The following is a 17,226-nucleotide window of genomic DNA, read 5'->3' on the forward strand; positions in this document are numbered from 1 at the left end:
GGCAGGAACGGGGAGCTGGACATGTCTACATTTGCCACAGCCCAGTGTGGGAGGGGCAGAGTGGGCCTGAGACTCTCCCAAAGGACTGGGGTCTCACAGCCACCAAGTGGGCTGGAAGGTACTTGGAGCAGGCCCAGATGCTTGAGCACCCATACATAAGCATGTGTACCATACACACACCATCCTGAGCCCTTATCACAAAACCCTTGAAGGGGCAGAGGGAGAGAGAGAATATATATGAGTGCCAGCTGGGCCTGAAATTAGAAACAGGTGTTGCCTACATCTATGCACATCTGTGCCCCCCAGGGCACCTGTGCGGACCACAAGGGCTCGCGCCTAAGAAGAGCCTGTGCCCATGCAGGCATGCCTCTGCAACCCCGGGCAGGCTGCAGGCACACACCGTGTTCTCTGGAAAGTTCCCCAGAGGGGAGCTTTCCCCTCTGGGGAAACAAAGGCAACCTGGAACTCCACTGCCCTTTCCAGGCCGCTTGCTCTCTGGATGCACCCCTGAAGGACATGTGGAGAGCCTGTGGGGAAGCCCTGATCCCACCTGTCACCAACCCCTCTTCACCTGGTGCTTTTTGGGATGTGTGGCTCCCTTCTGAGGTCAGCAGAAGGCACTGGCCTGAGGGCAGGACCCCGGGACCTAGGCCTGGCTGTATTCCTGCGTCAGGGCTGTCCTAGGGCTGGTGCCTCCCCGTGGCAGAACCTAGGTGCCTTTGCTGGGGATTGAGGACAATCACCCAGTTCCTGGGGGCAGGCAAGGACTCAGTGCTACAAAGAACATCACAATGGACAGGGTGACAGATGGTTGCTTGAATAGTTATTGTAGATCCTTGGGGCTATGGGCCTCTTACCTATGCACCCCACCCTAGCTGCCCAGGTGATTGGAGTTGGTCATAAACTGGAAGATGCTAAGCAAAGTATCCATCACACCAGCCCTGGCCATGACCCACTCCCAAAGGCTGAAAGCATGAAACCTGGGCTGAGCTCTAAGGTCCTGAGGACTACTCCATGTGAGTAGGCCTGCAAACATGAGCTGCCCCAGATGGAGGGGACTCCCAGGCCTCCTGAGGAGGTGTGGGAGGGTGGGCAGACCTCCAGCTCTCCTCACAGACTGATGGGCTGCTCCATGAAGTGGAGCTGCAGGGCCGGTGCCCTTGAGACTGCATGACCTGCACTGTCTCCTCCAGGCTGCGTGGGGGGACACCATGCAGTGTGGGGTGGCTAGCTGCTACAGCTGCTGCTAGTTCTCCATGCTGTGCCTGATACCAGAGCTGAAAACCATGGGTCCGGTAGGATTGCACAGGCCTGAGAGGCAGGTCCCAGCCCTTTGCCCTTCTTGCCCTCCCTGCTCTCCTGCAGCCCACCCATGGCCCCAGCCTGGCCCACACTCACCCAGCAGCAACCAGATGGACAAGCACAACCAGGTCAGGTAGATCAGCTTCAGCCTGAGGCAGGTGTTGAGGAGGATGATCAGGGCTGCAGTCAAAGGCACCAGGAAGGTCTGTAGGCCCAGGACCTGATTTCTTGGGAATCCACAAAGCCCTTCTTCACTTCTCCAGATTCTGGAGACAGCTGCCCACTTCCCATACAGAGAGGGGTATGCTGGCCTCCCCAGCCTTGTGACACCCTGACTCATCCTGCCACGGCAGAGGAGGAAGGGGCAGAGGGAGCTGGCTTGGCTGACAGTGAGTGGGGGTTGGCCAGGGGACATGCCTGGAAGGTGACCTGTTGATGCGGTTGCTGGTGGGCCCCCAGGATGAAGAGACTAAGCACGAGCAATGTAGTGCTGAGTAGGAGCAGCAGGATGTAGCCCCAGCGTGGGAGGTGCACAGCTGAGTCCCCAAAGACCAGCACACAGTCCAGGCTGATGGCCGAAGGCACCATGACACCTAGTGCCCAAGCCACAGGGGCTCCAAGGCTGCACCCCCAAGAAGCCCAGGTAGCGTGTTAGCGTTGGCCATAGCTGCCTAGCTCAGGGGCTGAGGCCTGCTCAGTGCCCACCAGCCGGCAGCAATTTTGGAAGGAGTTGTATTCCTTGGCCACGAGGCCAGAGCTGGCTGGGGCTGGGGAGCTAAAAGGAGGGAACTCCTGGAAGCATAGCACGGTTACAGTGGTGGCCACAAAACAGTAGGCCAGCAGTGTGCCAATGAACAGGAATTGGACCACTGTTTCAAGGTCTAGCAGCAGCACCGTGAAAGCTATGAGGACCCCAAACACCAATATGCTCACCATGGGCACCTACATCCGGGAGTGCATGTTGACAAACACCTGGAAGAAGAGTCCATCAGTGGCCACTTCCTGTCAGCCTCTTTCTGCCCAAGGCTGACCCTGGTTCCTTGCACTCACTGTAAGGCTCTTTGGTAAGAGTCCTGTATCTGATTTTTCAAACACCAATCCCTGGAAGCCCCAGCTAGCTGCCTAACCCTCTAACCCCCAGACCATGCTCTCTGAAAGCTGCCAGAGCAAAGAATGAGTGGGCAGCAGAAGAGCTGGCCCACTGAATCCACAGTGTGTGGGGTGGGGGTGTGGGGAAGATGTTGCTTAAACCCAGACCATTTGAGTGACCACTGTGAACATGGCCCCATGTCTCCCTTGACCTAGCAATGGCAGGCAGGATAAGAAATCTGCGTTTTGCAGTTTTTAAAATTTACTTCAGCTATTTCTTATGTTATCTATATTTAACTCCTTTCAATTTCTCTATGAAAATTCTAGCTCATCCAGGTTACACTTAGAAGAGCTAAGAAAAGGGGCTATTTCCTCTGTGGGGTAAACACACACACACCCATGGGCCAGCAACAGGCATGGAGGGAACTGGAGCCAGAGGTGAACTGAGGGCTCAGTCACCCTTCCAGGAACCTTGGGAATTCTGTGTGTGTTTTCACTAAGGTGTGTGCATGTGTGGGTAATCCTTTGGCCTCCTGCGATGACTGTGGGGTTCCCTGCCCTATCTCCCCCTCCTGCCATGTGCTCCCCCTAAACGGCCAGTTCAACCTGCATGTATTGCTGGCTGGCTTCTGCCCACCCAAGCCAGGCCAGTACCCAGGCAAACCTTCCAGCTCTCTGACCTTCTTGATCCACTGCCTGCCCCGCACACCACAATCCATCCCTCTTTGCTGAGATGTTCTAAGTCTCCATGAAGGTAGAATTAACACCTCCCTCCCTCCTAGAGCTTCCCAGCCACTTCCTTCTGGGAACTTATCCCCGTGGTCCATATCTCATACTCTTGCAAGAGCTCCAATGCATAGGTTGGCCCCCTGGCACACTCTGGACTTTAAAATTCTTACCAACCTAGGACACTAACATCAGCACTAGTAAAAGGATGCTAACTAAATAGCCCTTACAGGTATTTGCTCTAGCTTAGGTCTGCAAAGGCCTGTCACAATTACCGGCCCTCTTAACTTCCAACACCCCTGGACAGCTCTGTAGTAAGACCATGTTTTGTCCACAAACACATGAAACTCAGGAGGTGTCAGCTTCTATAGAGTGGCCTCCACTCATAAGCAAGGGCTCTTTCTTCACCCTGCCGCCACCTATCACAGCTGCTCAGCAGGTGTCTGCGGCACTTGGCCCCAGTGGAGTCGCCACTTCCCGCCCAAAGTGAGGACCAATCAAAAGAGATTTTGTAGCTTAGATAGAAAATGGCCAATCACAATTGGGGTTCCAGCCTAAGGCCCACCCCCTGGAGTAGTCAGAGCCAATTGAAGTTGTACAGGCAGCGTGTCAATCAGGACTCTGTGTGCAGCGTGTAGGGCAGGCCATTGGGCGCGTGGAGTGGGACGGAGTGGAGGTGGCAGCGCGGCGTGAGGCTAGAAGGTGACCACCATGGTACGGCGGGCTACATAGTGGGGGGGTAGGGCCAGGGGGCCGCAGGGCAGGAGGGTGTCATCCCTGACCTGGTATCGCTGGGACCCGGGTGTATTCCAGAGTCCTGTCCGGAGCCTTGTCCGGAGCATGTGGGTCGAAAGTGGGCGCCGGACACACTCCGGAGATGCAGTTATCCTCTGCTCTCACACTTACCTTCCAAAGCAACATCGTGTTGACCTTGAACTCTCTCTATTTGCCTTTGCGATGCTGTGTGTGAGCTTCTGAGGACGCTTACACAGGCAGTATTTACAGGGTCTTTTTTTTTTAAACAGTTTATTTCTTTATTTTTTAGAGAGGGAAGGGAGGGAGATAGAGAGAGAGAGAATCATCAATGTGCGGTTGCTGGGGGTCATAGCCAGCAGCCCAGGCATGTACCCTGACTGGGAATCAAACCTGCGACACTTTGTTTCGCAGCCCGAGCTCAATCCACTGAGCTATGCCAGCCAGGGCTTAGTATTTACAAGGTCTTGAACTAAGAATGATAGAAAATGGTATATGCTCAAAATCTGGCTTGTTCCATTAGGTAGGATTTTAAATTTTTGCCTGTTTATTTATACTCATAATTCCTTAAAAATGAAACCAAACAGGAATAGATATGCTTATACTGTCCCCTTTCTTGCACCAAAGGTAGCACATAGTATATGCTCTTGCTCCTTGGTTTTTTGTTGGGCAAAAAAATCCGGCTCTCTCCTTACCAACATACAAAGAACTGCATTGCTGTTCACTGCTGCATAGTATTCCAGCGAGTGGCTGTAGGTTATTCAGCCTGTTTTGTATCGCTGGATACTTGGATGTTTTGTGGTGTTTTACACATGAAAAGTACAAGAAGTAATCTGTGTACCAGCCGTTTCCTACCTGTGTAGGTGTGTATGTGATGCCAGAAATGAATGGCTGTGATTTTGTAGATCTTATCAGATTCCTTATTATCATCATTATATGAGAATTACTGTTTTTCCATAGCATGGTGGGCTTGTGCCTTTATTTTGCTGATTTTTATGTCCTCAGCACATAGGTATGTACTAGGTATTGTTAAATTAAGACAGGAATAGTTTAAACATTGATGGAAACCAACAACGCTTCTGTCACTGTGCACTTCTAAAACAAGTGGCGCCTAAGAGACAGTCGTATGTGGAGCCAGGCCAGAATGACCCTCTCACAGGACTTGACATGACCCAGTTCAAGTGTCACTTGTCAGTTAACGGAGACTGATGGCTACTTATTCAGCCTCAGTTTCCTCCCCTAATCCCCGTGGCAGCTTTCAAACTTTGTCAAAAGTGCACCTACATAATAACCCACACTAACCTCAGCTTTCTCCCTTTGTAAAAGTTGGTTTCAAAGCTTCTGTTGTTGATCATTGTATGGCATGAAATCAAGGTCCAAACTTTTTTTCTAAGGGTGAGTTATTTTTACTGTAAAGGAAAGGTAACGTCTATTACATGACAGCTAAAAGAAACTTCAGGACTAGAAAAAATGTGTGGTTTTCATCATTTTTAGGAGTTGTTATTTTTAGCAAAGACCTTGTCTTAAGAAAAATGCTGTGATTAGTACTTTCAGAAGAACTATTCAGCCATTGCTTGTTGGCATGATAGGGTCTTCTCAAGTTGAAATGCCTAAACATGAGTTTAAAAGTTCATAGTACTTACACCAGCCCTGCAAAGTCCCAGCTAAGTGCCCTATACAGGTGTACCTGTTTAGAAATCTTTTATACTGTATTTTCACTGTACTGTACCTTTTGTGTGTTTAAATACGCCATTACTTACCATTGTGCTATAATTACCTACACCGTTTAGTATAGAAACATGCTGTACAGGCTTATAGCCTCGGAGCAACAGGCTGCAGCAGTAGCCTCGGTGTGCAGTAGGTTATGACATCTAGGTTTGTGTCAGTGCATTGTGATGTTTACACAAGGACAAGAAATTGCCCAATGATACATTTCTCAAAATGTATTCCCGTCATTAAGTGTTGTATGACTATGAATGTATGGTATCAGCTTTTGTTTTCATGCCATGTAGTGATGGTTGCCTTGAAGATGAGGGGCAGGGTTCTCACATTATGTTCTGTTTCCCAGCGTGAGTGCATTTCTATCCACGTGGGACAGGCCGGTGTCCAGATCGGCAATGCCTGCTGGGAACTGTATTGCCTTGAACATGGAATTCAGCCTGATGGGCAAATGCCAAGTGACAAAACCATTGGTGGTGGGGATGACTCGTTCAACACGTTCTTCAGTGAGACTGGGGCTGGCAAGCATGTGCCCAGGGCAGTGTTTGTGGACCTGGAGCCCACCGTGGTGGGTAGGTACTCGGGCAAGTAGGGTGGCTTTCCAGGGAGGCTGGGAGAGCCTGGCTAAATCCTGGTGGGTGCTCCTCGGAATCCCTCTGCAGAAAGGATGGACGGACACATGGGTATATCCGTGACCGTATTGGGCAAGCAACTGAAAGGTTAGTGCTTGGAATGCAGGGTTTAGGCTCCTGATTTAGAGCAACCTAACATACAGAGAAAGCTGCTTTGCCAGAAGTTAGATGGGCTGCGAACAGATACATTCATGGCTGCCTTAGCCCCAGGCAGCTGTAGACCCTGCCTTCGGGTGCCGGTGGGCTCATCCCTCCTTATGCCGTGCACTCTCTCAGGCTGGTGCATGAGAGTCTTGACCTGGAACTCAGACACAGAAATGTAAGTAGGGAACATTCATTGGGTTCCTCCAGATTAGACACCCGAGGTAGTTTCTAAGGAGGGGTGCAAAATGGGCACCTGTCAGCGGCTATCCAGGAGATGACAGTGTATCAAGACAACGCTGTAACCAACTGGGCTAACTGGCCAAGGCCTAAAGGGTTTGTTTAATTATACCTTTTGGTGTGAGAGAAATCTGCACATGTAGAATTGCCTGTGTGCAGGGCTGTGAGCTCTGCTCCTTCTTCGGGGACCACTCAAGCTGGTATCTGTGCCATGAGCTGAGTTTACCTCCCTAGAGCCACAGAATGCAGGCGTGCTCTGTGTATTGCAGAGCGAGTCCCTCTGATACACTGATGCTGTGGAGATATGAGGAACAGCACATGCTTGGTAGAATTGAACGGGCCCCAGGTCTGTCTGTGCTGGTGAGTTAACAGTGTCCTTAAAGAGCCACTACCCATGTGTCGTCTCTGTAGATGAAGTGCGCACGGGGGACCTACAGGCAGCTCTTCCACCCAGAGCAGCTGATCACCGGGAAGGAAGATGCAGCCAACAATTACGCCAGAGGCCATTACACCATCGGCAAGGAGATTGTGGACCTGGTCCTGGACCGGATCCGTAAACTGGTAAGAAGAGCGCCGGGAGGCCCTCCAGGGTCCCTTTGGCAGAACCCAGGCCAGAGTAGTGGACCCATGGTCTTCCTTTGGGGTGTGGCTGCAGTGCATCCATACATCTTCATGCCTGCTCTGCCTGGGCCCTAAGTGCGATGCGTGTTCCCTGGGGACGACTGGGATCCATTTGCTCTTGTGGAGGCCCAGACAAGTGAGCTGGGCTTGTGGGAGGCTGGCGGTGTGGCTGGGACAGGCGCTGCTCACGGTCTCTGCTTCCTCTCAGGCGGATCTGTGCACGGGGCTGCAGGGCTTCCTCATCTTCCACAGCTTCGGGGGCGGCACCGGCTCTGGCTTCGCGTCTCTGCTGATGGAACGGCTCTCGGTGGACTACGGCAAGAAGTCCAAGCTGGAATTTGCCATTTACCCAGCCCCGCAGGTGTCCACGGCCGTGGTGGAGCCCTACAACTCCATCCTGACCACCCACACGACCCTGGAACATTCCGACTGTGCCTTCATGGTGGACAATGAAGCCATCTACGACATATGTCGGCGCAACCTGGACATCGAGCGGCCCACGTACACCAACCTCAATCGTCTGATTGGGCAGATCGTGTCCTCCATCACGGCCTCCCTGCGCTTCGACGGGGCCCTGAACGTGGACTTGACGGAATTCCAGACCAACCTGGTGCCGTACCCCCGCATCCACTTCCCCCTGGCCACCTACGCCCCGGTCATCTCGGCCGAGAAGGCCTACCACGAGCAGCTGTCCGTGGCCGAGATCACCAACGCCTGCTTGAGCCGGCCAACCAGATGGTCAAGTGCGACCCTCGGCACGGCAAGTACATGGCCTGCTGCATGTTGTACCGTGGGGACGTGGTCCCGAAAGACGTCAACGCGGCCATCGCCACCATCAAGACCAAGCGCACCATCCAGTTTGTGGATTGGTGCCCAACGGGGTTCAAGGTAGGACCCGGTGGTCGATAACGAGTGCTTTTGCCTTTCAGCACGCAGCAGACCCTGGGGTTGAGTGCTGCCCTTGTGGAGAATCCCGTTCCCTGGCAGCGAGGCTCTGGTTATCAGTTAGTGAACCAGAGTGATCCCTTATCCGGTGGTGTCTTTCTTTTTTTTAATATCCACCCAGTGATAAGGTGTTTTAAAATGGATTTGAGCAAGTGAGAGGAACATCAATAGGTTGCCTCCCTTACATGCCCTCACTGAGGATCGAATCTGCAAACTAGCTGTGTGCCCTGACCTGGAATTGAACCTGCAAAATTTTGTTACGGGGTGATGCTTCAGCCAATCGAGCCACCTGGCCAGGGCTGCACTGGTGTCCTTTGGACTTCCTGAATCATCACGGTGTTTATCTGTGGTGAGAGAGGTTTTTTTTAACAGAACAGGAAATTTTCTGCAGTATCTCTGTTCCCCTGTTTGAGGGTAGAGTTAGTGTGGGAAATGTTGGTTAGCCTTAAAAGTAAGACATTTTTTTCTTACAATAGGAATTTTCTGGGCATTTTTGTTCCTTTGTGTGGATATTTGAAATTGGGACATTACTATTGGTGTCACTAAATCCCACTTAACTCCATACACATATAGAAAGTAAACCCAACTTAAATGTCCTATGAAGTGTTTGATTTAGAGAAAAATCATCATGAATCTTTTTATGGAAAAAAATGATGACATCTTTCTTTCTCTTGGTAAGCCTAGAAATTCTGGCTTGAGCGTGCCTCTGGCCTCCACTTCATGCCAGCCTTCCATTCGAAACAGCGAAGCATCTGTGCCGTGGAGTTTCAGCCTCGCGCTGTACTTGACTCCTGAACCCTGCCTGTTATTTCCCTCTGGGAGCTGTTGCTTCCCTGAGCCTTGCTTTTCATGCTGCCTCCTCTGGCTCAGATTCTCACCGCCTCTGGTGGGCTTGCTGTGCTCGGGGTTCTTATCTAGGCCTTCCTCCACTGGGTTCTCATCCTCTAGTTCAGGGGTCAGCGTGGGTGGTGGACCAGCACCTGATTACGTCAAGTTTAATATGAACACAGCCTCCACCAGGTAGTGGCCTATTGTTGTGGCTGCTTTTATGCTCCAAAGACATCACTGAGTGGCTATAACACACTGTCTGGCCCACCCAGCAGAGCTTGTGTACTGTCTCACCCTTCATGGACAAAGTTCGCTGACCCTGGCTTGAGCTAACCCTGTCTGATTCTGCTGCCCAAAGCTCTGGTCCTATCTCCTCGGGTTCTGAAGCCTAGAATGGTACCCCCTCCCTCCTACTTAGCACACACACAGACCACCTGCTTTGCAGTTGTAGCAGTGGCCCTGGGTCGTCTGGCCGTGTACCTTTCACTCTGCTGTGCACATGCTGATTGTTTGGTGGGAAAGCTGGGGTAGGTTCTCCCGTGAAACACCATTACAGTTGTGTGCTGGATGAAAGGGCTTCTGCTATAGAGATTGACTCCCTTCTTGTTGAAGCTTAAGGAGAAAGTAACCTACGAAGAATCCAGGGCAGTGCCCTCCCTCAGAAGGAAGACAGTTCTATCACTGGGTGCCTATCACATGTCACAGTTGCTGGGACACAGCCCTTCAGACAGCTTGGGACTGAGCCAGAGTGGCCGGCTCCAGCCACTTCCTTGTCTGGAAACCAGCACCCTGCTTTCCTGGCACCTTGCCTGGAGCAAAGAAGGGCTCAGAGACCGCAGGGTGAACCAAGCCTCTGCCAGGTCACCAGAGGGCAGGGCCCATATGTTGTATGTTTCTGGGAAAGCAGCTACCATTTCTGGGTTCGACAGAGGCTTTACACAGTGCTTTATTCCCCTTCTCTGGCAGGTGGGCATCAACTACCAGCCCCCCACCGTTGTCCCAGGGGGAGACCTGGCCAAAGTGCAGAGGGCTGTGTGCATGCTGAGCAACACCACCGCCATCGCCGAGGCCTGGGCCCGCCTGGACCATAAGTTCGATCTCATGTACGCAAAGCGAGCCTTTGTGCACTGGTACGTGGGGGAGGGCATGGAGGAAGGGGAGTTCTCCGAGGCCCGGGAGGACCTGGCAGCTCTGGAGAAAGATTATGAAGAAGTGGGCGTGGATTCCGTGGAAGCGGAGGCTGAAGAAGGGGAAGAATACTGAGTGGGAGAGCGGGGCTGGCGGGTGTACCTCTCCCACCCTTTCCTGCCTCCCCCCAGCTCACCTGGTTTCAAGTTGTTTGCCATTAAAGTTTCTGTATCACACCTGCCTGCTGCGATGCCTGGCTGGGACACACTCATCTGCCTGCTGGAGTGGTAGGACCCCAAAGCCAGCCGGGCCTGCGTGGAAGGCTGGTCTGGGCTACATGGTGCTATGCTTTGGGTGGGTGCGGCACTGACCGCACCTGTGAGGAGCTACTGCTTACAGGACAGACCCAGGGGAAACAGTATTTCCGATCCAAGATTTCAAAGCATAAAGATTTACTAAATTTCAGGAAAATCAAGTTAGGTTTTTCAACTGAATGTCATGAAGGCTGCCATTTTTAAGGCCCACACTGATGAGACGTATAGACTAAAGTATAAAAGCTTAGAAGTGGAGTTTTAAAATCTGAAATCCATAGATTGGGGGTGTCTACAGAACGCCTAAAACCCTGGGTCACATGTGTAAGGTCAGGACATTTGGGGCAGGGGTTTATTGGAGTCCCCAGTGGTGTGCCTGGCCCACAGATTAGAAGCCCTGCACAGTTCATCTGTCCTGTGGAAACCTCTGCCCCCTCTGCACCTGAGCACCTGGGAATGGTCTCCAGGAGAGTGACGTCACTGGTTTAAGTCACTGGGTCAGTTCAGCTGCAGTAGAATCAGGATCCGCACACAGAATTCTAAATATCTGTACCTTAAAATATTCAAAAGATGGTAGAAAACATCTTGAATGGATCCTCATTTTTTCAAAAAGGTTTATTACCAACTGGAGGAAATAATACATAACCTCGGCCAGGAGGTTGGTGGAGCCCACAGCAGGTGGGAGTGACAAGTCTCTGCTTGGCTCAGGTGCTGCCGCGGGTGGGGCTCTTCCCAGGCCCGCCCCCCTTGGGCAGCCTGGTAGCACTGGGCTGTCGGGGCATCCTCTGGCTGGATCCTTCCCTGCCGCTTCGTTCTGCCAGGCCTGGGCCTCCACCAAGAGCAGTGCTGCCTTTGTTTCTCCCTGAGCAGACACAGAACGATCGTTAGGAACCAGGGCAAACCCCACAGTCAGAGGTACCTCCCTAAACACTGACACGTAGTATGTTTCTGGGGTCACAGTCCTCTCAGCCAGGGACCCTCTATCAGCGCAGGGTTCTGAATCTGAGTAGTCCTTGGCAGAGCACAGGCGCCCTCAAGGGTGTCCTAGGACGGAGGTCATGCACAGAAGGAGGGGAAAAGGGTCGATGGTCAATTTAGGGGAAGCTCAGCGTGCTGACTCTGACTCCTGCCCAGGGAGGCGTACATGGTTGTAGCTACAACTGCCGGTAGCACGGGAGGGCTCTCTATCAGCAGGGCCGCCAGCTCACTGCCGCCTAGGCACTCTCCTCCTCCCTGGATGGTCTGTGTCTGCGCAGATCAGGCTGGTAACAAGGAAGCACCTGAGTCATTTGGGTCTTCTGTAGCATCTGGGTTAGGGACCCCAATCCTGGGACCCTGGGCATCCCACAAACTCTCAACAGGGTGTGTTTGCTGAAAGACTTAGAAGTACAGCTCAGGCACAGCTTACCCGCAGCAAGTGGCAGGGCGGGTCTCAGAGGTGGGCCTGACTCTGAAGCCAGCTTGCTTCAGCCTGTCACATGAGTTCCCCCTCCCCCTCAGTGTAATGACAAGGGTCCTTTGGGAAACTCAAGGATGAGGGAAAAGAAGAAATGGGCAAATAATGTTTCTCCGTAAATCTGACAAGGCCCTGAACTCTGGAAATAAGACACTATAGTGGCTTTGAGCCATAGGACATTAAAAAAGCCATCTAACAATGAAAGTAGACCATTTAGTGGGCTCTGTGTGATTCATGAAACCCTCAGAAATCCTGTGCTCTTGGGGTTACTGGGGAGGTCCGTTCAGGCCTCTTCAAGGAGACGGAGGGTGGAGGAAAAGGGTCTGCAGGGTCTGCAATGGAAAGACCCACCGTGTTCAGCTGGGCTCAGGCTGAGGCTCAGCCACGCCCTCCCTGGGGGACCCAGCATGGGACTTTTTGGAGCAGGTCGTGTGGAATGGGGGGCCAGGCTGAGCAGAGGATGACCACGGGCTGGGGAGGGATGGGATGTGCCCGGTTCCTAAGGGCACAATGACTGACATCACTGGACAGTATGAGCAGTGGTCTGACTCACTGTCTTCAGAAGTCAGTGTTCCTCTACTCCCCAAACCAGGCTGTGTCCACTCAGGGTTTTGTGACCCCCCTAATGAAGTAAACTCCCAAAGCACACCAGCCTGTCCCCGGGTGACTTGGGGAACCCCTGAAGCTGGGGAGATGGCCAGACACAGAGGGACCCTATCTGTCATTCACCTTTGATGTGGCCCACCCACATGAGTCCCACTCACCAGCCCCTGCAAGCTCTGCGGGCAGAGCTGTTTGGGAACAAAGATTTATAAGAAGTCCCAGGAGGAGCTGCTGGTCCCCAAGAGGCCTTTCTCCTTTGCCGAGTGAGCGCCCCCTCGTGGCAGTATGGGCCAGTGATGCCGCCAAGACAAAATATTAGTGACTGGCCTGAACCTGCAGTTGAATGCATTTTGTATGAGGAAGAAAAAGAACGGGGTTGGCCAGGGTGGGGTAGGGGACGGACGGGGGACAGGGGAGTGAGAAATGAGGAGACGGAAAGAAAGTGCTACAGGCCACAGCCAGGTGAGGCAGCACAGGTCACCCAGCATCTTCAAGGCCGCTGGCCATTCCCAGAGAGCCAACGAAAGTTCTGCCCTCTTTTTAGGGCTGGGCACACAGGGGTTAATCAGTGCTTCCAGAACACATACAGACAATAACAAAGACTGGCATGCAACATGGATGTGCACACATGTACTTCTAACCCTTAACTTAGCCCATGCTTTGTGGGAGGTGCTGTCCACAAATGCACCCGGCGCTGACGGTGTTTCAGGAACAGCGCTACTGCCACGTTCTGCAGCAGCGCTTGCTGTCCGACAGAAACATGGTGCAAGCCACAACAGCATTTTAAACTTCCTAGCAGCCACATTAAAAAGTAAAAAAAACAAAAACAAAAAAAAGCCCCCAGAAAATTAATTTACGTAATATATTTTAATGAACTAAAAAGCCCATTTCCAACATGTACTCAATGTAGAAATTATTTGTGAGGAGTCACGTTCCCTTTCTGGGCCCATCCTTTGGCATCTGGGCCCGTGGTGCGGACCCGCACTCAGGGCGCCTCTTGAGCACACCCCAGGGCTGTGGCTCCCGCACTAGACAGCAAAGCTCCGGGCTCTGCACGCCACACTTCACCTAACACGTTCTGGAGGGACATCTTTTTAAAACTTACAGTTTCCCTAAACTTCAACAGACAGCACTCAGCTGAGTTAAGTTTTTTCCTCAGTGACACCACATCCTCCCCATGACAAGAATTACTCTTCTGTGCTTTGGGGCCCTGTTTGCCCCTTTTCTGCAGGAACAGGCAGAAAGGAGTCAGCCTGCCGGTGAAGTCCCTGCAGGCCACCTCAATGGCTGGGGGGTAGAAACCCAGACTGAGTCAAGACTGTGGCTGGGAGTGACTCTACACCCCAATTCTGTGAGAAGCCTAAGGCCAGTCAGCCCCAACAGTCCCAAAGCCCCATTGTCATCCTAGGCCACCACGGTCCCCAGAGCTGGATGGCTCTGACAATTCATTTTCCCCACCCAACCCTGCCGTTAATGAGGTGGCTGGAAGGTCTGTATGAACAGACACTGTGATTCGTGGCCTCAGAGATGTCTTGTCTGGTGGCCTCTGCCTCTCGGCTGTAGCACACTCCTGGCAGGGCCCCTTAACTGCCCAGCTCCCCTCCAACTTCTCCCCGTCAACGACCGCCCAGGCTGCCTTCTGTGCACACCATGCATCTCCCCAGGGCCCCCGTGTCCTCCTAGCCTGGCTCCTGGCTACCAGCCTAACAGGACCCAAGGCCTGAGCACCAAGGAGAAAATGACCTCAGTTCTCCACTCCTGTCCCCACCTGCCTCTGATCTTCCCAACCCCTCTAGGCCGGTGCTCCCAGCACCATGCCCGTGGCGCACCTCCTGACTCTGTATCCTCCTCTCGCCCCCACCCTCCAATGCAGGCCCAGCTCCCACCATAGCCTGGACCATACCATGCATCTCGGCCACCCTCCTCTCTTAGCCCCTCCCCACCTCCCGGGGCTCTGCAGCTGGCAGAGGACCCTGTCCCCTACCCCCCCCACACCCCACAGCCTGCTTAACCCCTGCAGCTTCAGTTCCCGTCTCTGTCATTCATCTAGCCATCTCCCTCACCAGACTGAGAGTGTGTCCATCTTGCAGCCCCACTGTGCCCTTAACACTGAAAGGTGGCCTGGCACCCAGAGTCACTGAGTGAACAGTGCTACCCTCTCAAGTGAGGAGGGCTCTGTTCCCAGTTTCTCCCTCCCTCTGGGAACTCACCCATCAGTTCCTCAGCTCAGCCTGTAGTCCACCCACCCCTACTCTGACCTGCCTCTTAGCCCTTCCCTACACCTCCCTGGCCTGAACTCCAGGTGACACCTGGAATGCTGAGGTGAGGAATGTGAGGTGGGGTGTATAGGAGGGCAAAGCCAGAGCACCTGTGGGATATCAGGCCCCCAGCCTCCTCACACCTGGCAATGCCTACAAGGTATCCACAGATCCGAAACCAGGCAGGAAAGGGGAATCACGGCTTGACCCTCCAGACTGCCCATCCAGGTATGTGACAGCATCTAAGAGACCAAGGTGTTTCTCACACCTAAGGCTTTGCTGTCCACAGAATGTCACACGCCTCTTCCCTGCCCCCTCGACCTCTTGTCTTCCTCTGGTGCAGGGGCATCTCCATAGAGCGCTCAGCAGAGTTGGTCTCTGTGGGGTAAGGGATGTTGGTCCCATCCTAAAAGTACTGGGGTTGTTTCTTAATAAACCATGAAATCATGTCCTCACTTTCTAAGCTGCATGGCAGAGATGGCCAGCAGGACCCTGCCCTTGCAGCTAAAAGCTGTCCTGGTTTTCTTGAGGCATAGCAGTTTCCATGGAAACAGAGCACACCATCCCCCAGAGATAAACCAATAAATGCAACCTGCAAAAGGAGAGAACAGGCAGCAAGAGAACCGTAGGGAACCGGGGGGCCCCGGAGAGAGAGGCGAGTGCGTGGCAGCTGGGCTGTGATGCAGAACCGGAGAGGCCGCAGGCCGCGGGGCCGAGGAAAAGGAGGGCCTTGCAGAGGGGCTACAGTTCTTGGCAGAGAGAAAGGAGGCCTCTGCAGGTCAGAGAGAGACACAAAGAGAGGAGATGGAGCATGGGTCAGTGAGGAGGCTCAGGGCCTCTCAGGAGAGAGGGAGCGCGTGCCTAGGACCCTAGCACTCCCACCCACAGGCGCCAGCCTGCCCTTTCTTCCAATGTCAGCTGCTTGTCAGAATGTAAGTGCCTGAGTGCTCTGGCCAAGAAGGTTCTGCTGCATCTCAGAGGGTTTCTTACAGCCCTCAGGAGTTTAAGTGACATGGTGTTCCGTCATAACATCCTCATCACCACCAGCACCTGTTCATCCCTTAGTCGTGACCCTTGAGGGTGAGATGCCCCCTCAAGCCTGAGCCCAGTGCTCTGCCACTCAGGCCTCTGCCTGCTGACTGTCTAGGGCAGCAAGGACTGCCACGCTGACGCCTGGCCCAAAATCCAAGGAACGCTCAGCTGGCCAGACTCCTGGACAGGATCTGAAGCTGGGTGAGGTATGTATAGGGTAGCGGGCTGTAGAAAGGCCTCTGCCTGCCCACTCTTGGAAAATTTCAGTGGAGACCGCACACACCAAGAGAACAGGAACCAGGGCAGTCTCGTCCCTGTATGTGTGGTTTGAAGGCATGAGTGATGAGGTGAGAAGAGGCTGGGACAGCAAAAGTCCCAGATGAACCCTAGCCTGCCTGGGCCACGCTGGGACACCCACTCTGCCTCTACCCTATCTAGACGTGCCCTCAAGGCTAGCACTGAAGCCAAAGCTGGGGACTGAGCCAAAGGGGAGAGCCCTCGGATGGGCCCAGTGGGTCCTGGGAGAAGACCTACAGAAAGGCCTGGCCACTGAGGGTCTAGCCCTGCTGTGCCGGGCACTGCCCATCTCCTGGCCCCGGAAACCCCACCTCCTGGGCCACAGGGGCAAGAGAGCACCCCAACTCTGACCTCGGGTCTCCGGCATGCTCGATGTGGGCAGGGACACAACCGCAGAGTCCTGGGGCTCGCTCGCCAGCCTCTGCCCGGCACACATGGACTTGAGCATCTGGAAGACTGCGAGGGGCGCGACGTTCAGCTTCAGCAGGTCCACCAGGATCCTGGTGAGGACAGACGCGGTGCGGAGTGAGCCCTCCTGGTCACCGGCCCACGAGCTCTGGAGAGAACCGGCCAGACATAGCTACCAGACTGGGGTTAGGCCCAGGAGGACCACCTCCCAACTCTACTCTGGGTCCCCAGGGGGTTCCAACAAGGACAGGGGACTCATACAGATCAGTGGCCCAGCGGGGAGCTGAGAGGAGGAATGTCTGGGGGTCGGAGGAGCGCGCAGTCCCCCACCCGCTCACTTGAACACGTCGGGGTCCATGGCACCGCCAGCCGCCTGCGCCAGCTCGTACAGCTCCATCTCCTCGGCGCTCAGCACCTTCTTCCGCCGCAGCGCGAGCTTCTGCAGGGCCGCCTCCAACCCCGGGGGTGGCCCGGGCCCGGGCCCGGAGCCCGGAGCCGCCATCTGCTCAGCTAGCGGGAATAACGTCTCGACCCCACCCCACCTGGCTGGGCGCTCCTAAGAGAGCCCTGGGCTGGCCCCTCTGGCCGTTCCTCTCTCAGCAGCGCCACCGCCTGGCCTCCACGACTACTCAGCTCCGGAGGGCGGGGATTGGGCCGTCTCCCCTACGCCGTTCGATCCACATTTACGTGCTGAGCAGTGTTAGGCGTGGGGGTTACGGTGGCGGGCCAAAGAGACC

General features: G+C 54.0%; 2 protein-coding genes and 1 pseudogene across 2 annotated transcripts; 1 reads left to right on the forward strand and 2 right to left on the reverse strand.

The window, feature by feature from the left end:
- Window positions 1-1,227: 1,227 nt before the first annotated feature.
- Window positions 1,228-4,038, reverse strand: SLC7A4 (solute carrier family 7 member 4). Its single transcript, XM_045819782.1, is given in 6 exon segments — window positions 1,228-1,277; window positions 1,399-1,507; window positions 1,720-1,933; window positions 1,935-1,971; window positions 1,974-2,304; window positions 4,024-4,038. Coding segments are annotated over 6 exon segments (756 nt in total).
- Window positions 4,039-5,941: 1,903 nt separating this feature from the next.
- On the forward strand, window positions 5,942-10,298 carry LOC123806643 (annotated as a pseudogene).
- A 725-nt stretch (window positions 10,299-11,023) lies between these two features.
- On the reverse strand, window positions 11,024-17,106 carry MZT2B (mitotic spindle organizing protein 2B). The gene is made up of 3 exons (XM_045819790.1): window positions 16,828-17,106; window positions 16,433-16,581; window positions 11,024-11,297 (listed from the first exon to the last, which is right to left on the reverse strand). Exons 1-3 carry the CDS (start codon window positions 16,989-16,991, stop codon window positions 11,140-11,142), a joined length of 471 nt encoding a protein of 156 aa, XP_045675746.1. The 5' UTR covers window positions 16,992-17,106; the 3' UTR covers window positions 11,024-11,139.
- Window positions 17,107-17,226: the final 120 nt, after the last annotated feature.

This window comes from Phyllostomus hastatus, unplaced genomic scaffold (assembly GCF_019186645.2).
Source record: "Phyllostomus hastatus isolate PE091 unplaced genomic scaffold, TTU_PhHast_1.1 phas_scaffold_387, whole genome shotgun sequence".
Taxonomy (NCBI): Eukaryota; Metazoa; Chordata; class Mammalia; order Chiroptera; family Phyllostomidae; genus Phyllostomus; species Phyllostomus hastatus.

Excerpts from the sequence above, each read along its gene's own strand:
- MZT2B (XM_045819790.1), bottom strand. The coding sequence starts at position 16,991 with ATGGCGGCTCCGGGCTCCGGGCCCGGGCCCGGGCCACCCCCGGGGTTG. Across the intron at positions 16,582-16,827 it reads ATGGACCCCGACGTGTTCAA|GATCCTGGTGGACCTGCTGA; the intron begins GTGAGCGGGTGG and ends TGTCCTCACCAG. Across the intron at positions 11,298-16,432 it reads GAGCATGCCGGAGACCCGAG|GGAGAAACAAAGGCAGCACT; the intron begins GTCAGAGTTGGG and ends GTGTCTGCTCAG.